Raw genomic sequence first — 25,098 nt, forward strand, 5'->3', positions numbered from 1 at the left:
TGGCCGAGATTAGCAGCCTGCCGCCCTGGGGGACCTGGGATCGAATCCGGACGGGTCAAAAAATCCCCAAGAATTTTTCGGGGGGTGGACCGTTCAGATATGTCGGGCCCCGTTCCTCACCACCCGGCCGCCCCATTGTGGGCCTGGCCCGACCCATAATGGGCTTGCTATAAGAGGCCTTCTTAGTGCCCACAGGGCGGAAAGAGTTACAAAAAAAGGGCCATAACGGAGTAAAATACGAGCACAGACTTCAAAAGCTCCGTCAACACCTCTCGGACCTTTCCCGACCCGAATCGGTCTCTAGTTTCGCCTAGAGACAAAAGAATGACCAATCGGGGTAAGGGAAAGGCCGAACAGGACCAATCAAAAGGGTAAGATGCGGGAAAATATCTTATAAACCCCAAGTCTCAAAGTCAAGAGTCGGTTCTTCGCCAAGTCCAGCGCATCCTGTCTGAACTATTCAAACGTATTCGACCCAATTCAGCCGACATTCAAGATTTGGTGGCTTAGAAGATCCTTCCACCACCGTCGTCTTCGCTCCGGGGCTGCATTGCCATCATCGACTGTAGGACGACCGTGCTGCATGAACGACTATCGTCATGAGCAACCCGGATACTTAAAGCAGTCTGCTTTTGTTTGTAGTGTAAGTTAGATTTATGTTAATTATACATTAATTTGATTTATAAATTGCAAAAATATCAATATACCGATTGACGAAACAATAAACAATCGACAATACAAATAATAAGAATGAAATATAACAATCGGGCGTCTTATTTGTTTGACTTCATTTAATGCGGAGAGACGAAATACGCGTCTCTCCGGACTAAATGGGGGCAGAAACAAAAATCCTCCGAGCCTTACCTCCTCGTGGTGCCCCCGGGGTATCTCCTTTCTGCCGCACTGTCCGCTCGGGCTTCTTCAGGTAAGTTTACAGGATTCTTCTTTTTCTTCAGGTAGGTTTACAAGATTCTTCTTTTTATCCTGGTCAGCAACGGACAGTCGGCAGTTGGGAATACGCAAACGAGGCAGGGGGTAGATTTTTCTTCCCCGTCGTGTCTCCACCTTGTCGTGGTGGGGAGGCTTGGTGATCTGTACTGCAGTGTCTCGATGAGATTTCTCATCAGTGTTGCAGCCGGATCCAACTAAGAGAGACATACGCCAATGCAGATTGAAATCTCAATACTATTAACTTTAATAAATTGTTTTTAAAAAATTTATTAAATTGCAAGGATATATAATAGTTGCTATAATGATAATTTCTGCTTTTGTTTTTTTAAACCAGAAAAGGAAAAACGTGTATGATACTTTACTCAAATAATATAACCTAATTATTTTAATAATAAATGTACGAGGAAATTGCAAAATAATAACAAATAAAATTTTAATTAAAATTATATTTCTAAACAGAAATTGTTATTACCGATATAAGTGAATACATATTTTACTTAAATCGATACAGTATTTTGATATAAATTTAATTATCAAATTGATAAATTCACATAAAACAATTCTAATTCGAAAATTTCATATAAAGAGATGAATATTTTTGTGTAATGATCAGAAAATTTTAAAAAATCAATATAATAATAATATCATTTATAATTTGATTAATGTAAATACGATATTAAATGGAGTGATGTCAAATTATTTTATTTAATTGCTTTGGCGTACACATTGCAAAGATTAGTTTTACGGGAGTTTATCGGTATATTTTTCTGTTTAATACTTAAAATCAGATTTTACTTTAAAAAATTTTAATAAAATTTTCAATTTTCTGTTGTATTCTGTTAATTACATATTCAATATTTGTTTCAACATGTTTTGCTATTGCACATGTACTTTAATTATGTAAAATAAATATTTAATAAAAATTTTATACAAATGTTAATATTTTTTTTTTATAAAAGTAAATTAAACATTTACATTTAGTAGGCATATATATATATTCAATGCCATAGTAATAAGTTAAGAAAAAAATAAAGCCTAAATCTTCATTTCAACATTAAAACATAACTGATTAACTTAGTACCCAAAATACTCAGTTTCTATTACAATGTAATGAAATTTAATCATATTGCTAAGATATAAAATAGATTATTTTAATTTAATTAATTGATCCTCGTTAGTTAACATATGCACAGTTTCAAAGATATTATACGTATATTTTTAAAACTCAGTATATGTTAATGCCAGGACGGAAAGAGTTAAAAGAAAGAAAAAAAGTTTTGTTTGGTGTCACGACTTGGTGAATTTATAGACACTTGGCAAATTCCATATATTTAATTCGTAATCTGTACAGAGACGCGTTTCGGGCTTTCGTAATATGCGTAACAGACTGAATAGGGGCGAAAGCCCGAAACGCGTCTCTGTACAGATTACGGATTAAATAGATGAATTTGCCAAGTGTGTATAAATTCACTAACAAGTAAGTCGTGACACCAAACAAAATAAGAAAAAAGAAGACACGGTTTCGACAAAACAAAAAAAAGTTATTTAAAAAATCAACACAATGAATTCAATAAATAATTAGCACATTGCCCGAAAGATTCTGTATTAATATAGATTTCTACGTATATATTAATAATAACTATGTAACAAGATTAATATTTAATTTAAAAAAACTTGTTTTTGCTAGACTGCGTTTAGAGCAACTGGCAACACTTAGTAGTTTGTTGTTTTGGTAAATTTGTCGTCTGGTTTGTGAGGGAGTGATTATTGTAAATTTGTCAGTTTGCAGATGAATTCATTTATATTATGATAAAAATATATAAAAAGAATGCACAAACATCACAAACATAAAAGCAAATGTAGGCATAGATACGAAGAAGACGATAAATTACAAAATACGTCCAGACGTAAGTCAGAAAGTGTGGAAAGTCCTAGAAACAAGTATCAAAAGTCGGATTGTTACGCCGAATTTGATTGGAATCGTCACAAATCGACGTTAAATAAAATTTTCTTTAGAGATCAGGATATAATAAAAAGGTATATAATAATGAAATTTGAAACTGGACCGGTTTGGTGGATCCAACATTGACTTTGCATTGAAATGCATAGAGCAGTATAGAGAGAGGAGGTAGAGCAGGGGTTTGAAACCGGCAGCCTGCGAACTTGATGATTCCTGTTCTAAAAATCAACGTTCGTAACGTCTTGAGGGGATTAAAACAGAAAAAATACAAACTTCTAACCGTTTATTAAAGTCATAAAGGCAGAAGAGAGACTAGAGCAGTACAAAAGAGGGGTGTACTATAGATTGCACCCTATGGAATTTCGGGACTTTGAGTATATATTTGAAATGGGACCGAGATGAGTTCAACGGTAGCCTACTTTTGGACCAGAGACAAAAAAATAAGAAAGTCATCATAGTTTTTAAGTTATCATACTTTTTTATTGCTATCATGCAGACGGCACCATAGTTGCTAGTACCGCCATTTTGTGGTAAAGTCTGCATACTATGACGTTGGACTACGGTTGTCTCTCGGAGGGATAGGTTAGGTTTGTTGGACAAGCCACTGAAGCAGTGCGTAGTACTAGCCAACCGCAAGTGATAGCGAGCATGTCGGCAGCCGAGGGGTCATAGGCCCCAAGGTCGAGGAGCGCGAGGGTGTGCGAAAAGGACTTAACTCCAACTGCGGACGATCAGTGTGCTCGTGGATCGACATCTGCCTCTGTTGAAAGTATATACGGCTGACTTGCCAGACTGCCTGTTAAACACACGATAAGCGTAGCGGAGAGAGCGACGTGACTCCCGATCATCGCGTGATTGCCAAAAAAAGTATGATAACTTTTTATTTTTCGTCTCCAGTCCAAAAGTAGGGTATCGTTGAACTCATCTTGGTCCCCTGAGTTCAAATATATATTCAAAGTCCCGAAATTCCATAGAGTGCAATTTATAGTATCCCCCAAAAGAGAGAAGAAGATCTCTAGAAGAGCCTTCGTTAGAGCATTTTATTTAGTTTTCTGAATGTTAATGAATACGGTTTGTGTTTGAGTTTGAGATCCCTGTGGTAGAGGGAGCAATGATTGGGTCAGTTGTTTCTTGGCGGACGGAATCGGTCAGATGAAGAGCTTGATCGAAAAGTTATACTCTTGCCCGGATTTTGTCTTTCGAGTGGTGTCCGTGATGAGTGGTTGCCTGGTGTAATTAACTGCAGCCGGGAGCCCGGAAGAACGGTTGTCGGGCTTTGTCTGCTATAAAAGGCCACGTGATTGTTCCCCGGGTTGCATTAGTCGGGATCTCAGGTTTGTGGTGGTGGGCAGCTCAACATTTGCCGTGCCACTTCTTGTATTTTTGGGCTTGAACGCCGGCTGGATCCGGTCCTTCTTCCGGATCCAGGACAAGGCCGAAAGGTGTCCTGGGCTCTGGTGCCGACACAATGCAAAGTCAATGGGGATCTGGCCAACTGGTCTAGTTCCCATGATTTTATCTCTGCCAGAAAAAATACAAGGAATATAGGCTACTTTACATAATTGAATAAATTATTGTTTGAAACTTTTTCAGTTCTTATAAATCATTTAAATTTAGTAAGTTTATATCAGAAGATTGATAAAAATTTATCGTTCCAAAAATATTAAATTAAATTTTTAGATTCTTATAAAGTACATATATTTACTTTTTTAAAACTATAAATTTACATAGACTAAAATCTTTATCTTAATTCACATTAAATGTATCTCCTTTTTATTTTTAGAGGCACTGAAGAATATAATGAATTTTGGCCGTTTTTAAGAAAATATGAAGCTGTACAAAGAAGGAACTATGAAACAAAGGCTTCTAAAAGTAGTAAATAAATTTTTTTAATAAATTGAATAAATATTAACGGATCCTAACTTTCAAACAATCATTCGGAAAACATGTGTATGACAGTTGAGCCATAGAGAATTCGCATATTATAAACATGTTTTCATTCCCGAGAACAAAAGAAAAATTATAAAATCTCTTATTAAGAGTTTTATCTTAATAAGAGATTTTAATAAGAGTTTTATCTAGAAAAGTTTTATCTAGAAAAGTTTTATCTTATTATTTTAGATATGTTATGACATATAAAACATTATACAAAATGTTAAATTCATAGATTAAACAGGAAGTAGACAATAAAAATTAGTTTTCATAAATTGATTTGATATTACTGAAACCAAAACTGGTGCATCATAACTCAAAATTTTAATTTGTAAGCTGAAAATGTATAAATTGCCAGAATTTGGCATATGAAAAACAACATAAAGGTATCAAAGTATTATATATATGAAAGAGTAATTTGCCTGAAAGTTAAGGATTGCTTGTATAAGTTAATTTCATTTTCTGTATATTTAAATATAACATTATGAGTTTATGTTAAGAATTATAAATAAAACTTAAAAATAAATGTTTATAAATATAGTTCTTATGATTATTATACAATTATACAGTTTTATACTTTTTATGTATAAATAATATATAAATTATTGAAATTTTCTAACAGATTTTGAAAGCGAAAAAAATTCATACTCCCAGGAAAGATATGATGGACAACGTAAAATTAATTTCAAATTTAATACAGAAGATGTAGATGAATTAATGACACGAGGATTTCTGTTTAAGGATGATGAAGATGAGAATCAAATTTCTAAAGAAAAAATATTGGAATTTCAGCATATCCTTTTATTATATATAAACTTTTTACAAAAACAAAAATTTAATAAATTGCAGAAATTACGAGAATCACAAGCAAATCTTCCAATTGCAAATCATAAAAAGGATATTTTAGATGCAGTTTCTAAGAATCAAGTAGTATTAATAGCAGGTGATACAGGCTGCGGCAAATCTACTCAAATTCCTCAATATTTGTTATCTGCAGGTTATAAGAACATTTGTTGCACGCAACCAAGAAGGATAGCTTGTATATCTCTTTGTAAGAGAGTTTCGTATGAAACTTTAGATGAATATGGTTCAGAAGTCGGATATCAAATCAGATTTGAAAAGGACAAAACACAATTTACAAGAATTCTATTTTTGACAGAAGGGTTATTACTTCGTCAAGTAGCATCTGATTCATTATTGTCTTCATATGATGTAATAATTTTAGATGAAGTTCACGAACGACATTTATCGTGTGATTTTCTTATCGGCATAGTTAAATGTCTTACTTATCAACGGCCTAAAGTAAAGATTATTTTTATGTCTGCTACTATAAATATTCAACTCTTTGCTAATTATTTCAAAAATTGCCCTGTTATACAAGTAAGTTTTTGTGTTTAAAAGTATCTAAAATATTTTTATATATAATATATTAGATATATACATATTAAAATTTGTTTAATTATATTTAATATTATTATAAATAGTTTAATAATAGCATTTTATAATCTGATTCAATTTTATTTTTCTGCTAAATGTTCCCACCAAAAATAAAAGAAATTATGGATTAATTTTTAAAAATATATTGAAATTGCTTGTAATCCTTTTTTGATTTGCTTTTTTTTATAAACAAACCACATAATCTGAACATCCCTGTACAGTAATTATTTTGGATTAGCAAGAACACATTGTAAAAAATATACAGGATGTGTCAAAGACCCTTGCATCCTTTTCACTCCAAAACAATTAATTGAGACCTTTCAAGACTGATACAAAATATGTAGATTATACTACTATAAATGATCAGAATCCTAATATGCTTAATATTGTTATTTTGAACCTTTTTATACAAGAAATATTAGCATTAATACAATTTATTGATTAATATCTATTAATGAAATTCATCATAATAAATTCAGCATTTGAAACTTTGCTGAATGTTGTATGTTGTGTTGTCAATCAAGTTTTTAAGTCTTCATAAGTATTCATTGCAGACTTCAATGGCTTAATTCTTATTTTAATCAGAAAGAAAAAATACACATATATTACTTTTATAAAACAAACAATTTTTATAAACTAGGATGGAAATATTTTTACATATATAAGTATCTAAACCTGATAGTTATATATTAAAGCCAAACAATTGCCAAATTATATCAGGCTATACTACTATTACTACTACTACTACTACTACTACTACTACTATTACTACTATTACTACTATTACTATTACTATTAATTAAATGCTTAGTAATAGTAATATAGCCTGATATAATTTGGCAATTGGTTGGAAATATTTTTATTCATAATAAATATTTTTGGAATTCAGCATTTCAACTTCAGATCCTTTCGAAATGTTATCCTAAAAGATCTAAAAGTATTAAGTGTTTCTATTATTGCATTTTTTTTTCTTTTGATTTTTATATTAAATATTACATGTCAAGCTGATCATAATCACTGTTGTTACACAATGTAAAATAAATTTATTATTATATAATACTGCAATTTAGATACCTATAATCGCAAATAGTCTTTGCAACTCTTGAATAAAATTTTATACATTTGTATTGATTCTACATATGTAGATGTGAAAGCATTTAATAAATTTATTTTTTGTTATGTACAAATCTCTAATTAATTGATATACATTATAAATCAAATCTTACAATTGAAGTAGCTTTTAAAAAAATACATTTTATTTCTAAGCTTCTAGAGAAGGTTCATATATTTTCCTGTACTATAGCACCATCATTGCACCACCATTCAGATACTGTAAGAACAACAGAACTGCAGAACTGTACAATTGAGAACATAATTGATTTTGAAATTACTAATAGAAATTTGTCCATAACACCCACTTTGTTAGTAATTGATAAGAGTTTTATATTTTAAAGTATAAAGAGTCTTTTCAATTGTTTTTACTCAAGTTTAAAATTTTTTCTAACGTAAATAAAATAAATAAAAAAAAAGATAAAAATTTAAAGTAAAATTAAGAAAACGTAAATCCTATTTTTTAATTTTTTTTCTCTGTAGAAAATAATTTGTAAAATTGGCTTTTATAATTTTACTAATATTCCACTATTATTATCTATCAGGAAATATTTCTACCACTATTTAATTCATATAATAGTCACAGAATACCATAGAATTAAGTCTAATGCAAAGTTTTTGAATTTTTGCATAGTTTGTTCTACGAACTTGTATTTTCTAATTTATTTTTAGATGGACAGTTTGAAAACAACTGTTTATTCCACAATTTTATAGTACTAATTGGTGAAAACCCAATTAGTACTATAAAAATATGGAATAATAACACAAGAGAATGGCCATCTTTGGAATATCCAGTTATATTTGAATACCTTATTAAAAGTAAAGCCTGTGATTACTGAAAAATGCTTAATTGTAGGAGCCTTGACTCTTATAATTATTTTTCAAGTGGTAAAGTAGGTGAAATTTTAATTGATAAATTGTCACAAAACATTTGTGTTCTGAAGACAAATATAGAGTCATCACAAACCTTATCTGCAAGTAATAATTCTCTTCTTTCATTTTCATTGCCTCGAAATGAATGCAACTGGAATGATTGAATACATGGACAATCTTGATACATCATGTTTTTGTGTGTATTGCACACAGCTTTAAACCACTTATAAAGAACTTTCTGGCTATTATGACAGTCAACCTCTGCACAATATCTACCTGAACTGATTTTATGAGGCATATCGCCAATGAAAAACTAAAAATTGCAGACCTACACTAACAACTATCAGTATCTTAATGGCTGCTAAGACAAATGCCCTCGTCGCAGAATTCAAAAACACGTTTTGTAAACATTTGGATAGTCTGTTGAAACATTTAATATTTTCAATTGATGAAAATGCTATATTTTTTAATAATGACAATTAAAGTTATTAAAGATGATGCATAATTGTATTTTAATAGAATGTATGTTAATCTTTCATCTGTAATAAAGGATTAGCTTATTATAATATAACAAGTTAATTCTCTATCATAATAAATATTAATAATTCAATATATATAATAACTGAGCATTGTCTAACACTGACACTAGTAAGAAATGTGTTAAACTTGATTCATGATTATAATATGGAGAAGTAAAATTTTTCAGGAATGGATCTGATCTTCATTTCTGAAATAATAATCTTCTGATCAAAAAATTATAACTTACATTGATAGGAAGAATATTATTTAGAGACATACCGTATATCTCGGCAGATAAGACGATAGTTGAATCATAAAGAAAGGTTCCCAAAATCAGGGGTTGTCTTATAGGACACATACAAAAAATTAGATTGAAATTTATATAAATTAAAACCGTTATAAAAAACGGACAAACCATAATTATTTACTAATAGAGAGTAGGGTATATGCACAAAATAGAATAGCCCATACGACATTTTTGTGAATAGTCAAGATCATTACCCGAATGCCGAATCAGTGCAAATGCTTGCAACAATCGCAAGGCAGTGCTGCCAGATGCAAGAAAATAAATTTGTTCATTTGAAAAATTACAAATAGGACATAATTCCGTATACACTATACAGTATTATTATTCAGATGATGATCGCTGATCTAAACTAAATTCATAGGCCGTTGATAGTTTGGGGGTCGTCTTATAGGACAGATATAAGCTAAAACTATAAAACTTCGATGAAAATTTATACCTCGTCTTATCTGAAGGTTGTTTTATCTGCCGGGATATACAGTAAGTGTTGCAAAAGAAATTTGATACATTTCCTGTTATTATTAAATGGCAAAACACCAAATTATACAAAGCATTGATGTTAAAGCATTTTGTAAAGATTTTTTTAATATTGTTTTCAAACTAAAACTGTTTTAAATTGTTGCAATTCATTTTAGATAAACTTTAAACATGTGTATAAATTATATACATGCTCCTAAAATTAATAAAGTTTAGTTTCCTGCATTTTAAGTATAGAATCTTGTATCCTATACAGCAACAGTTCTTGAATGTCAGCAGTATGGAACATACTCAATCATTCTGATTTTGAGTGAAAAGTTTAGCTAGCATCACTATACTCTTTTAAAAATAAAAATATTATATTGAAAAGAATAAACCATATATCAATGTCCATACAATAAATAAGTTTAATGGTTCCATTAACATGAGTGTTAACACACTATTTCTTCTTATTATTGCTGTTTTTTTTTAAGTGTGGCTCTGAAGCATGTATAATCAGCCACCCCTACTATGCAGTATCATCCTACTGTTAAAATTAAGATTATTATTTACAGATGAAAAAAAAATTTGAGTTTATAAGTGGTTTTTTTTTTGCTTGTAAAGAATGTTTTATATTTCATGTATTTGCTGTATATTTCAATTCTAAATAAAATTTTTTATTATGATTATTCCTATATATATAATATAAATGATTATTTTAAATTTTATTTAGGTTCCTGGGAGATTATTTCCTATTGAAGTCTATTATAGACCAATATTAGTAGAAAACAAATCTTCTAAAACAAGTCGTTTGAATCCAGGTCCATACATTCAGATTTTACAATTAATTGATCATAAATATCCTTCAAATGAAAGAGGTGATGTTTTAATGTTTCTCAGTGGAATGACAGAAATTTCAACAGTGGTTGATGCTGCAGAAATGTATGGAGAACAAACTAAAAAATGGATAATTTTACCATTACATAGTACTTTATCAATTGATGTACAGGACAAGGTATTGGACATTTTAAATATTTAATAGATTTTCAAAGAAATTTTATTAATTTTTATATGAAATAATGTGATTATTACATATTAAGAAAAACTTGGCAAAATTAATTGTATTAATTATATAAAATTAATTAAATATCATTTAATAAATATTAATGATAGACGTATCAAGTTGATTTTTCTATTATTTTATTCAAAAACTAATTACTGTATTCCAAATGGTTTATCTTTGTTTTTAGTGAATATATTTTTCATCTTTTTCTCTCCTTTAAAGTTTTAGCCTGATGGCTTTGTTCTCTGGTGAGCATGTTATTGCTATTTATTCAAAGCAGCATTTATAGTAAATGTTTGTATAGCAATGCCCCATCTACATCTGCATATTGTACATATAGTATTGCCAAGGATGAATGTGGATCTTGCTTTCCATGACTCCACGAAAGCATGCATTTTTTCATTGAAGGCCTGTCAATTACTACTCACTACTATTTAAATGGCTCCAATACAAACATGCGAAGGCAAAATTAAGCTCAGCTCTTTGGATAAAGCTGGGCTATGCAAGGAAAACTGAAACCAAATTTAATTTTGTCTTTATATGTCTGTATTGGCCGGTAGTGAGCAGTAATTTTACATACGTTCCAAAGAAAAAAATGCTTTAATAGTTCATTGACTGGGTCAACAGAAATAACTACAGAAATAATACACAGTTTGCATTTGTAAAGAACGGAAGTACACAGATGGCCCTTTTTACATTAATTGCATTAGTCTAATTACAACTGTACAAGCAAAGACATAAAGTTTTTGCATTATTCTTGGATATAGAAAAAGCATTCGATTCTGTTGCAATTGCAGTACTACAAAGTAAGCTGATGAAATTTCAGGTGAAAAATTATTTGGTCTATATGAAGTAAGCATCAAACAAAATAACACCAAGTGGCCATTAAGAGACATAGGGAGAGGATTATTACAAGGCAATTCCTGGTCCTCTCATCTATTTAACTTTTTTATGTTTGATATAAATGAATGTTTTGAGCGAGAAGATTGATGGTTTCATCATTAATGGACAAATCATTCACTCTATATCATATGTTGATGATGATGTGATAGTTGCTCCGACAGCCACAGCTCTTTGGAGGAAAATCACATTAGTGCATGATTACTTCAACAAATTAAAACTAAAAATTAACTCATGTAAATCTTCTATAATGATATATCGGAACAGACCTAGATTCTCTAAGAAAAGTTCCTCTTTTTACCTGAATGATGAACAACTCAAGATAGTACAGGAAATAAAGTTCTTAGGAATAATTTTAACTCCAACTTTATCTTTCGAAAAACAATATAAAAGTATTAAGGCCAAATCCAAAGTGTTGATCAATAATATAGTGAAATTGTTTGCTAAAATTAAACTTAAGAATATAACTGTGCACTTTATTTAATTTGATTATCATCAATGCTATAGGACATGCCTCATCAATTTGGGGCCTTACAAGTAACAAAAAATTTGATATAATACAAAATCAGTTTATCCGTAAAATTTTTACACTAGATTATAACATTCCTGGATATGCACTCAGATTAGAACTTAACAGGTTTAAACTAACTTCTTTCCTTATAAAAAGATTTATTAAATTTCTATTCATAATTAGAGATTGCGGAAATTTAACTACTAGATTGTTGATTCTGTTATATAAAAAATCCTGTCAAGATTTGCAGAGAAAATCTTGGGTTGACCAAATAAAATGTATTGTTAATAACTATGGAATCTCTATAGGTGCATTCCTGAAAAAATCTGAAATTAGCAAATTACTTAAATCTCAATTGATTCAAAAGTCGTTGGAAATTTCATTGTCACAAGATATTGAAGAAATGTACAATTGGAAAAGACCCGAGTGGTACAGTATTATCTTGGAATACCCATTTATTAATAATTATATGTTCACAAGTATCCCTTTTGTAATCAAAAAATTTTTCATCCAATGTAGACTGAATAAGGAGATGATTATGGTCAATAATAAAATTTATGATTTTTCTAAAATGTCCTGTCCAAGATGTAAAGAAATATTGACCAAATTTCATATGTTTTGTGAGTGTAAGAGGGGACAAGAATTAAAAATTAAAGTCGATTTGAGTTATTTAAATAATCTTATGGAGGTAAATAAGATCTATCTGTTTTTCCATTCAGCGAATACTGCTACATATACAAACTGTATAATTTTGCAAAAATTTTCTTTGGTAATTAATTAATCTAAACTAATTGATATATAAACTGGATAGACATAAAAGAAATGTATACTCAAGATAATGAAATCTTAATTAAATATTGCTGTATACTATACTAATAAGGTTATATGTTGTGATTATGCTATTATAACACCCTGATGTAACAGGCCAATGGCTTAATACGAATAAATAAATATTTTGATTTGATTTGATTTGAAAATGCTTTAATAGGAAACAAAAGCTGTTAATTTGTGTAAATATTTTTAAATTGTTTAATCTCTAATTATTATAAATAAATTATTGCAGGTATTTGGTATAGCACCTGAAGGTGTAAGAAAATGTATTGTGTCAACAAATATAGCCGAAACATCAGTGACCATTGATGGTGTACGATTTGTTGTCGATTCTGGAAAAGTGAAAGAAATGAGTTATGATCCTAACTGCAGGATGCAGTGCCTTAAAGAATTTTGGATTAGTCGTGCAAGTGCAGAACAAAGAAAAGGACGTGCAGGTTAAAATTCTTTTTTATTAGAAAATTAAAATCTTTTATTAGTTTGTAATTCAAAAAAAATTTGACTTAAATATAATTTTAAAATATTCTTAGATCTGTAATGGAATGATTTTGTTAAAAAGATATTATAAAATCATTTTAGCATAATAAAAGATAGGAATTTAATTATAAATTTAATTTTTTACACTTTATCTAACTTAGTTAGATAATATTAATTTTTTAAAAATAATCTGCATCTGCAAATATTAATATTTATTAAGTATGATTTTATTACTGTTTTGAAATATGTAAAAATTTATTAAATATTTAACAATCTATACCAGGGATGGTGAACTTTTTTGAGTCTGTGTCATATAGTCAGCATATGTATCTTTAAAAATGTTTATTAACGCCAAAGTTCTAGACTTTGAATAACTATGTTTAAATAAATATAAATAAAATGAACATGCTTTTATTAGAGTAAATGCAAAGGATTAAAATCTAATTGAAAAAAAAGGATGATCAAGTGATAAATCGAAAGGATGATTGAAAAAGACAGGTGATAAATCAAAATAATACGATATGTTACGTGCCCAGTGATCTCTCTGACGTGCCACTTTGGGCACACTTGCATAGGTTTGCCACCCCTGATCTATACCAAAATATAGCAATCTGTATTTTGAATATAAGTAAATATTGATTATTGTTATTTTTATATAATGAAATTACAATTAATTTTGTGTACAAATATACTTTTTACATATTTCAAGATAGTAATATAATGATACTATATAAGTATTAATATCTGCAGTTGCAGATTATTTTCAAAAAATTAATAAATATCTAACTTTTCAAATTATAAAAAAATTATAAATTAATTAATTATTTTCTAAATGTTTATGTTAGGGAGAACTGGTCCTGGAGTTTGCTTTCGTTTATACTCAGAGAAAGAATATGAGGCAATGGATGCATATTCTTCTCCAGAAATTCAAAGAGTTCCTTTGGATTCACTATTGTTGCAAATGATATCCATTGGGTTACCAGATGCTCGCAAATTTCCTTTTTTGGAAGCTCCATCAAATTCTAGTATTGAAATTTCCTTACAAAATCTGAAAAATGAGGTATATTAATTTTTTTGTGTATTTAATTTTATTATCTCTAAAATGCCTATAACAAAATTTGACTAAATTGCTAATAAAATATTATTAAAACACTAGTAAAACCATTAATCAAATATACTATAGCAACAAAGCTAAAATTAATTTTTGACTTTGTAAGTTGTATTTCTTAGAAAATTTTATAAATTTAATAATAAATATTCTATGTATGCATTAAAGATGGCAAATATCTCCATCTTATCTGTAGAAGTTATTTTAAACAAATCAGATTAATGAAATAATAACATAACATATTTAATTTAGTAAATATTTCATAAAGCTTAGCTTTCTACTTGAATGCAGATTTAACAGTGTGTCCTCAGAGTCAAAATATACCACATACATATGGATTAAAGTTTTTGAAACATTTACTATATTTGTAGAAAATATCTTAAAATATTACTTCTTATCATAGCAAACTGAATTAAGTTAGATTTGGGGAATTAATCAATGTATAAAAATATAACATGTAAATAATTTTAAAATACTAGACAAAAGAAAATTTTTTCAGAATTTTAATTGTGGCTCCCTTAAAACAATGTTTATACAGGCACTCCCCTACTTATGAACATTCAATTTACAAACTCTCAGACACTGAACAATTTGACTGTATGCCTAAAATTTTAATATTTTTGTGGATTCTGAAGTTTTCTTGCTGCTCATGGAGTGGCATCAAAGTCAGTCTTTGGCCAGTAATAAATAATTAATGTGGGCTTATTTCTATTTCATTTTGTCATTTGTTTGTTTTCACGTAATTTTCGTGGTTTCACTGCTGCTTGTGATGTGGCGTTTAAGTTGATAACATTGGCATAATGGCATTTTTTGCTATCGTTTTCAATTTTTATTAAACTTTTGTGACAATTCGAACCCACCGGAATTTAGCCGGTAATGATACATCCCTTTCCGCGCGAGTAGAAGGAAAAGGGATATGAGTCAAAAGATAGAAAAAATGAATCAGGAGGAACAAGAGTCGAAAAACGCGGGTTGGCGAACCTGAAACTCGTGACCGAGAGAATAAAAGGGCGACGACGGAGAAAAGGGGGGTCGGTTACGTCTAACTCTTAGCCTGTGCGCGTGCGGAAAAAGTCGAGGGGAACCGCCGGAAACCTACGAGATCGTATCGTCTGTGAAGAGCGACCCGGATCCCGAGGTATGACCCGAAGTTTTGTAAACTCTCCCTCCGCGAATCCGAACTCAGGCGACCGACGCTCGCCGTATCTGTAATCGACCAGTTAGCTTTAATAAATCTTTGTTATTGTTTTATCCGTTGTAATGTCCTTTATTCGAATGTCATCATCCGCCGCTCTACCGTCGAACCCATGCACTTCCTCCACTCGCATCCACTCGCGTAACGCGTAACTCCTCCGAACCGCCATCTTGACGTGGGCAGGTCTCACGGACCTGTTAGCCGACAAAAAGGGGGAACGAGAAATCGGCCACCTCCCGGCACCCACAAATTGGTTTTTCAGGAGTGGGGTTCGACTCCTTCGAAATATCGATAGAGCGGAAAGGATCATATTCGAATAAAAGGGACCATTCCAGTCGAAGTAGGGACCTAAGTCATAGAACTACTTCCGATACTGTTCCTAGTCTGTTTTCCTAAGCTAATTAAACCTATCGCAAAAAAAATGGAGGGCAATCCACAACCCGCGGTAGGGCCAGCTCAAGCGAATCCGAATCCAAACCCCCTCACCCTAGGAGGGTTGGGCGGAATCATTCCACTCCTGCCCGTATTTTCCGGAGAAACGGGAGGTCTCCGAATTACGGATTTTTTTGACTCGTTAGCGGACGTAACGAAAGTCGCGGCATGGTCAAAGGCCCAAATGCTGGCCGTAGCCAAGCTCAAACTCACCGGGATAGCTCGGGAATTCGTACGGAAGGATAGAAGAATTAAAGAGGTCGACGAATTTGACGAGTTCAAGCGCTTAATGATCGCGCGGTTCGAAAGGGAACCATATTCGTTTAGGCTTAGTAAATTTTATACCTGCGTCCAAAAACGGGACGAGGACGTACAAACGTACGCCGCCCGACTTCAAGCGCTCGCGATGGAAATCGAGATCACGCCGGAGCCCGGAGCCGACGCCGCAGAAGCCGCTATTATTCAGCGCATTCAAAGAAAGGAGTTAGACGAACGGTTAAAGGCGCAATTTCTTAACGGAATAGATATAAGGATCCGCCAGACGAGTAATGAGTCGCCAGGCTGAAACTTTTGATGAGGCGCTCAACGCCGCGATCAGTGAGGAGACGATCGAACAGCTCACCTCTCATCCTCGGGGAATATTACGAACAGTCCGGGATAGCGAGCGGGTGACAGACTCCCCCTCACAGGATCAGATAGCTCAATTGACGTCGGCTATGCAAGAACTGCAAGCCAGAGTGGAAGGGTTAACCCGAACCTCCGTGACCGGTAATGTTAGAATCCCTCCAGAGAGGCGAAATAATTGGGGAGATAATCGAGGTAATCGGAATAATCCGCCTTCCCAACGAGGAGGCTACCGCGCCGGTAACACTAGTCGTATGTCCAATCGACCGAATAATCAACTCTATCGGAACCGGAATCCCTCCGATCGCCGAGAGAACAATCCTAGCGATGCTCCTATGCGTACGCGAAGCGACGTCGAGCATGCGGAGGCCCCAAGAAGGCGCGAGAGCTATCGGGGTCGTGCTAAAGAGGAGAAACCCAACAGGTGGAGAGGAAAAGTACGAAGCGTCCAGGGCCAGCGATCCCCGTATAATAACCGGCGACGACCCTCTCGTGCCGAATACACTCCCGAAAAGGACAAAAAGCGAAACCCGCACACCGGGAAACCCCAGGCTCAAGCGGTCACTGCTATTACGTATCCCGATATTCGAAGCGAAGCTACCTTTGAATGTTATATAGGAGGAAGCCCGGCCATTGTGCAGATAGACACTGGAGCTAAGGTATCCCTCTTGTCTAAAGCTTTTGCCAAAACAATGAAGGAAAGGATACACATCGATCACCATAAAGAGACCGATTTACGAAGCGCTACCGGTCATATCATTCAAACTTACGGTATTGCGAACCCTACCTTCGAAATCGGCGACCTGCAGTTCCCCTTTGCGTGTTGTCTAGTGGATATAGACGTTACATATCCTTGCGACGGCATTATTGGAAGGGATATGATCGCTGATAAGGGCTTTCTTATCAACTTAAAGAAAGGAGAATTGATTATACCTCCTGTTACGGTAGTAACGTTATTAAACTCCACGATGTCCGGAGATGAGTCGGGGACGGAACTACCCGACGAAACGACAACGCGTAACCGACAGGTCCAGGGAAGTCGGAATAAATCGAGGGAAAAGGCCCAGGTAACTGCGGCTATAAGATCTAAAAAGGGATCACAAGGACAGGTAAACGGAGAAGGAAAGGAGGTAGTCTTAATAGAACCGTGCCGACTTCCCCCCATGACGGATAATATCGTAAGCGCGACCATCCGAGGACGTCGCACAAGTAATAAAATGGGAGTAATTGAGACACTTCCCCTTGCCCAGGAAGGAATATTCGGAGCCGATGTATTGGTCACACCCAACAAAAAGGGACAAGTACCCATCCGTCTCCGCAATTCGACCCACCAGACGATAACGTTAAAGAAAGGAGAAAAAGTAGGCACGTATTTCGAGGCGGTCCAGGAAATAGACCCGGTCGGGACTATCCGAGAAGGAGAAACGGCACAATTATCAGAGGCCGAATTTAACCAATTATTTGATTGGACTGATATCCCGGAAGATGAACACCAAGAGCTTTTAACCTTATTATATAAATATCGACACGTTTTCGCCGTTAATGATTACGATTTGGGGTATTGTGATATTGTGCAACATAAAATTGATACCGGCGATGCGGCGCCCGTTTACTCCCCCCCGTATCGAATTCCATATGCGCAACGGCAGCAATTAAATGAAATAATCGATGGACTTTTAGCGAATAACATCATCGAACATTCTACATCACCCTGGAGTTCAGCAGCGCTTCTCGTTAAGAAAAAACTAGGCGGTTTGAGATTAGTTATAGATTACCGCAAGTTAAACAAAATCACTAAAGTAGATCCATATCCACTGCCCTTAGTGCAGGAATCCCTTAGCTTGATGGGCCAAGCAAAATATTTCTCCACCATGGACACAGTCTCAGGATTTTGGCAATTGAGTGTATGTGATAAGGAGAAAACAGCCTTCTCCACACCTGATGGGCACTATCAATGGAACAGGTGCCCCATGGGGCTCCGTAACTCACCTGCAGCCTTTGAAAGAACCATGGACTTTGTCCTGCATGGTCTGAAGGGAAAGACATGTCTCGTCTACATGGACGACATCTTGACTTTCAGTCCCGACTTCCCTACTCACCTTAAACGCTTGGAACAAATATTCCAACGATTAGGCGAAGCCGGAATTAAGCTAAAACCAAAAAAATGTCATTTCCTGCAGAGGCAAATAAAATTTTTAGGCCATGAAATTTCTGAACAGGGTATAAAACCAGATAGCGATAAGGTAAAGTGCGTCTTAGACTTCCCTAGGCCCGAAAATGAGCGAGAAATTCGATCCTTTTTAGGATTAACTGGTTATTATCGTCGACATGTGGACAAGTATGCAAAAATTGCGAAACCCTTAACGGATTTATTGAAGAAAGATGCCTCTTTCGAATGGGGCCCGGCTCAACAAGAAAGTTTCGAGACGCTAAAGCACATTCTAACCTCCACTCCATTATTAAAATCACCGGACTTTTCGAAGCCTTTTATCCTTGCTACAGATGCTTCAAATGTTGCCTTAGGAGCCATATTATCCCAAGAGGAAAATGGCACCGAGAAACCGATTGCTTATGCAAGTCGATTACTGAGAAAACCCGAACTTAATTACAGCACGACTGAGAAGGAGTGTTTAGCTACGGTTTGGGCTGTGAGATATTTCAAACCTTACTTATATGGACGAAAATTTACGATACTCACAGATCATCGACCTCTGCGTTGGTTATTAGACTGTAAGGACTCAACTACCAATTCGCGGCTATCACGATGGATTATCTTCCTCCAAGAATTCGATTTTGACGTGGTTCACAAAGCTGGAGAGTCGCATAAAAATGCAGATGCTCTTAGCCGTATCCCTATTCGGCAAATCCAGGAGGTAGAACCTATATTTTCCCTGACGCAAATCGCGAAGGCGCAACAAGGAGATACGCGGTGGAAACCCCTTATCCAACAATTGCAAAGCGGAGCAATCTCAGGAAATTGGAACGGCCTTACCTTAGATGAATTCTATCTCAATGAAGAAGGCGCCCTATGCCACAAAGGCACCAATAAAGGACAGTCCGACTGGTGGGAACAAATTGTTGTCCCAGCCGCTCTTAAGGATTATCTCCTATATACCTTCCATGATAATCCCATCGCTGGACATTTGGGAGAACTTAAGATGCGTTCTAAAATAGCTAAGTCGTTTTATTGGCCGGAAATGACCAAGGAGATACGAAATTATTGTCAAAGCTGTCTAAGCTGCGCGAAACATCGTCGGCGCGGACGCAGAGCCCAAGCCGAATTACAATTATTTGCTCCCCTTTCACACGTCTTTGAACGTACCGCTATGGATATTGTTGGACCACTCCCGCGCACCACTACGGGGAATAAATATATCTTAGTCTTCGTCGATCACTTTACCCGGTATGCTGAGGCTATTCCACTACCGGATGTTAGTAGTAAGACGATCGCGAAAGCCTTCGTTACCAATATTATATTACGTCACTCGACGCCGACGCACTTACTGACGGACCGAGCTCCGAATCTGATTTCGAAAATGTTTACCGAAGTATGCAAGCTTCTGAACATAAACAGGCTCCTCACCACCGCCTATCATCCCGCCAGTAATGGCGTTGTGGAAAGATTTAACAAAACATTAATTGATATTTTAGCACATTATGTAGCCAGAGATCAACACGATTGGGACGAGTGGATACCTTACGCTCTCTTCGCGTACAACACCTCGGTTCACGCTTCTATGAATGAGAGCCCATTCTTCCTTTTGTATGGTAGAGACCCTACCTATCCGTTTGATATAGTTACCAAGCCGGTGGAAGTGCGTTATGATATAGATGACAATTTTGCCTCAGAATTACAACAACGGATGAAATTAGCACATCAAACCGCTCAACAGGTGGCCGAACAGGCCGCCGAAGCTCGACAAGAACGACACCGGCGACAAAATAAACCTCCCTGTTATAAGGTGGGAGACAGAGTTCTATTAAAGGAAGTCGTTACGCCAAGAGGGTTAAAGCAGAAATTAGCACCGCGATGGTCTGGACCCTATCGAATTATCGAAGCTCTCGGTCCGGTAAACTTTAAAATTGAACATTTAGAAACCAAACGTAAGATGCATGTCCACGCGGATCGAATCAAACCAACAACCGCCCGCGAGGAAGTCCACCTGCGGCAAACGCAAAATAATGATCAGCTCACAACCTTGACCGCACCCACTGAGCTTGATCCATCCCCGTATCTCGACCCGTGGGACGAATTTATCTTAACCTCTATCCCTACTCAGCCCCCTTCGGGAGAAATAGTAGAAAGGGAAAGGGAAGAGGACACCGAGCACGAGGACTCAGAACGCGAACAATCGGAAACGGAGGAACCAGAGAGTACGCCTCCATACGCGCTACGTAGCCGCGGCCCTGTCCCCGAACAGCCATGGGTGATGCCGCGGCCCAGTCGAAATCGTAGTCGCATCCCTCGGTTCGTTTCACCGACGACTAGTCTACCTTCATCCCCGGAGCGTAGGGAGTGAAGGCTAGTCATAACCAAGTGACGGCTTGCCCCCCCCGCTCCCCTTCTCCGGATTTGTAATTTCCGTCTCTCCTTCTTTTCGGCTCCCCTAAGCCGATTCGTAACTTCTGTCGGTGCCCGAATTTTATGGGATATTTTATGAGCGTACGTTCTGCGCTGGTATTAACTTGCATTTTTACTGGAATATTGTTAATATAAACTAATATGATAGGTTCGTGCCTTGAGCTAGTTTTAGTTATCCCTATCCTGCCGTTCCACCTCGTCTCGTGTTCAGCGGACGAATCTGTGTGGGGTAGGGAAAGGTGTCTTGGGTTTCCTTCCATAGGATGCGAGCTTTTCTGAACAATCTCGCTTTCACGTCTCCTTGGAGGAGCAGGTCGTTGACGCGTAGGAGAAACCTCCACTTTTTCCCCTCCGGCTCGGGGAGAGCAACTACACGGTCGAACTCGGTTTCTGCCGTCAGTCTCCGCCATCAGTAACTCTTTCCCTCTCCTTCCAGGAAAAATGACTTCGACGGAATCGGACCAAGTTTACGCTTCCTTCGTGACGTGCCCCATCTGTTATGAGCTCGCGCGGGCGCCGGTGTACCAGTGTACCAATGGCCATCTCGTGTGCGCCAATTGCAGACCCCGAATCACTAACTGCCACACCTGCCGTGAGGCTCTCGGAAATATCCGGAGTCGCGTGGCGGAACAAATAATCGCCACGATGCTGGTACCCTGTATAAATCAACGGTTCGGATGCCGAGAACTATTTTCCGAGGCTGACCGGGAAATTCATACGCCACTTTGCACATTTGCGCCATTACCCTGTCCTATTTTCGACTTCAAGTGCCCTTGGGAAGGAGCGCCAACGGACATTACAGCCCATCTACGGGACAATCACCCACAAGTCCCTTTCCTCCCCAGATCCTCCCTCCTTATTCTTGGAGTTCATACGGACCAACCCTGTTCTCAGGTGTGGGCTGCTGTATTAGAGTGCCATAACCAAAGGTTCCTTGTAAAGGTCGAAAGAACATCCCAAGACCCACCTATTTTTAACACCAAACTCTATCTTTTGTCCGACCCCTCAACGTCTAATTTTTTCTATACCATCACCTGCCGAAAGGGCCCACACACTCTTCAATGGACCTCAACCCACATTCCGCGGTACGGCCATAGAGATACCTATGACTTCTATGCTCCCCTGGAACTTTCCGCGGAGTCCTTTAAGGCGTTCGGGGCCTTTAATAATTTCAAATTTAGTATAGACATTAAGGCCGAGTCAGTCTAAATCCTAACTACAACCCTTTTCCAGACATGGACCAAGACGGGGAATGGTGGGAGACACCGATCTCCACCCCGGTCTCGCCTCCCGAAGAGCCAGAGGTCAGCGCTGTCTCACTGCAGGCAGCGCTGAACTTTAATCGCTCTCAGCGCCGACACCGTCGTGTCCCCGCCACCCTGCTCCTCCCGGTTAACCACCGCTGTCCCCCGGAATTAGAGGCGGCCTTCCGAGACGAAGTAGTCCGGGTGGAGGAGTTTTACCAGGGAGGCAGGGGACGAAGACAGGTGGCCGAGGGCGCCGCTCCAGTACCCGGCCCAGCCGCGCGAGCTCCCCAGTCAGCGGCCCCAGCGGAACCAAACACGGGCTCGTCCTCTTCTCGCCGCCGCCCTACCGACAGAAACCGAAGCCGAACGGCCACGTAAGAAGCACTCCCGTTTGTTTGGATACTTCCGGATCCTACATTGTAGTCAGAAGACATTGTCTCTGTACATTATATTATTTTACATTACTTTGCTTATAGTACATTATTTACAGTATATAGTATGAGTATTTATCTGTACATATAGTGCTCAATAAATTGTGCCTTATATTAATCCACCCCTTCGTTCCGTGTTCGTTATTTATCCGGTTGTATTCGGGGTCGCTTAGTCTTTCGGGGTTATATTCGGGGTCGCCCCTAACTGGAATAATTAGTTAAAGGTTTCGTAACCTACTATGATTTGGTTTTCCTGTTCTTTGCAGAAACCAACCTAAAAGGGTATAATGCTGTTCCTGCCACTAGGCCTTCTTATCTTAAGTAGCAGCTATACGGCGCTGCATTCTCCCTCCGACCCAAAGACCTTTACCAAAGGCGTCCTTTTCTTACATCGGGGCAACTTCCTCATCACGGCAAGTCACTGGACCCTCGTCACCGATATCACATTTGAACCGTTGGAGCGACAATTGCAATTTGTCTCCGAATCGGTAGCTTATTTGAAAGCCTGGATTCAACAACAAGAACAGCAAGCACCAAATCAAACCGGAACCGAATGGAAACTTCCCACGCAAGGCCTCGAATTAATACAGGCCTCCTTCCGGAACTATCAACGAGAATATCAAGAACTCCTCGCGTTAATCACACTTCGTCCTGCTCCACAAAGGAAAAGAGGACTCATAGACTTCGGAGGGAAAGCACTTAAATTCCTTTTTGGAACGGCCACCTCCGAGGAGGTCGAAACGTTAAATACAGAAGTCGAGACTATAAAACGGCGGACCGAAGGCATCGTTCACCTAGTACAATCCCAAACTACCTTGATACAAGACACGTTAAACATAAGTAAGCAAAACAGACACCAAATTTACGTTCTGTTTAAACGAGTAGAAAGCTTTGGCGAGTTGATCAACCTATACCGTTTCAATCTCGCCTATGAAATTATCTTAAGAAATATTGAATCATCCCTCCAAGAGTTACATTTCCAGCTGTTAGAACTACGCGAAGCGATAGATGTCCTAGAACAGAAGCGATTGAACACCTACCTTGTTCCTCGCGAAGTTCTCCTACGTACTCTCCGAGATATACAAACGAAACTCCCCGACGGCTACGCCATGATCGAACCTATAATACCAGATACGCTCTTCAAGTACTACCAATGGATCACTACCATTGCTGTAGCAGTACCGGGGAAACTACGAATTTTCGCCAAAATACCTTTAATCACTCCTAGTGGATATTTCGACATGTACGAAATTGTACCGTTTCCTACTTACATCTCCACGATAAAAACTTTTATTCAATTCCGTACTGTGTACCCCGTCATTGCGTTATCGATGGATCGACAGTCTTACATGCTGCTACAGCGACATGAGTTAAGCACCTGTACAACTGCCCACTTCGCCATTTGCTCCGTGGATCTTCCCATCCTTAGGGCTCCCCAACAAAGTTGTGAATACGCCCTCTTCAGCGGGATCGAACTACAGGTCAAGGAACTCTGCAAGCGACAAATTATTCATAACTATGCGCCAATTTTTAAGAAATTAGACCAACCCGGAGCGTGGGTCTACTCCACTCCTAAGCCTCTCACTCTAACTATTAGATGCCCTAATAGGTATCAAAAGACCCCTTTTTCCTCTACAACCCAAAAATTAAATAATACTGGAATCATCAGTCTCCCAAATGCTTGCACTGGCTACTTGCCCGGAGTTATCCTTACCTCACATTTCCAAGGCCAATCAACTATATCACTACAGTGGACCCACCAATTGGTCATTCCACCCATCGACCAGATTATCAATCAAACGGAGATGCAACTCCTATTGAACCATTTTAAGAACCCCGCAATGCAGGAAAAACTCTCATCCACGACGGACTATGACATCCAGATGGCTGAACAATCTCTCTCTAACGTCAAATATGATCTCAATCATTTGTTGCGAATGACAGCAAACCCCGAGCCAGCCTCCTATATGCACCCATCCACTATACTTGCTAGTTGCCTTGGTGCTGCCGTAATTCTGATTGGCCTCTTCTATACTTTCCGATCGATTATACGCCGCCGACAACAACTTCCGGCGGGCCGACAACAATCGCAAGATACTCGACCTGAAGAAATCCGTCTTCAAGAAAGAGAAACTAACCCGCTTCCGGGAAGCGA

At 36.7% G+C, this 25,098-nt stretch overlaps 1 protein-coding gene across 1 annotated transcript in view; it reads left to right on the forward strand.

Annotated features, from left to right (window-relative positions):
* The first annotated feature begins 2,682 nt into the window (after window positions 1-2,682).
* The window catches only part of LOC136986453 (probable ATP-dependent RNA helicase DHX34), a 44,285-nt gene continuing 21,869 nt past the window's right edge, over window positions 2,683-25,098 (forward strand). Inside the window, exons 1-6 of the mRNA XM_067283976.1 lie at window positions 2,683-2,988; window positions 4,695-4,783; window positions 5,466-6,223; window positions 10,276-10,557; window positions 13,080-13,284; window positions 14,170-14,384. Of these exons, the coding sequence (XP_067140077.1) occupies window positions 2,780-2,988; window positions 4,695-4,783; window positions 5,466-6,223; window positions 10,276-10,557; window positions 13,080-13,284; window positions 14,170-14,384 (1,758 nt within the window). The 5' untranslated portion in view covers window positions 2,683-2,779. The remainder of the gene's footprint in view (window positions 2,989-4,694; window positions 4,784-5,465; window positions 6,224-10,275; window positions 10,558-13,079; window positions 13,285-14,169; window positions 14,385-25,098) is intronic.

This window comes from Centruroides vittatus, unplaced genomic scaffold (assembly GCF_030686945.1).
Source record: "Centruroides vittatus isolate TY-2023 unplaced genomic scaffold, ASM3068694v2 scaffold_1025, whole genome shotgun sequence".
Lineage (NCBI taxonomy): Eukaryota > Metazoa > Arthropoda > Arachnida > Scorpiones > Buthidae > Centruroides > Centruroides vittatus.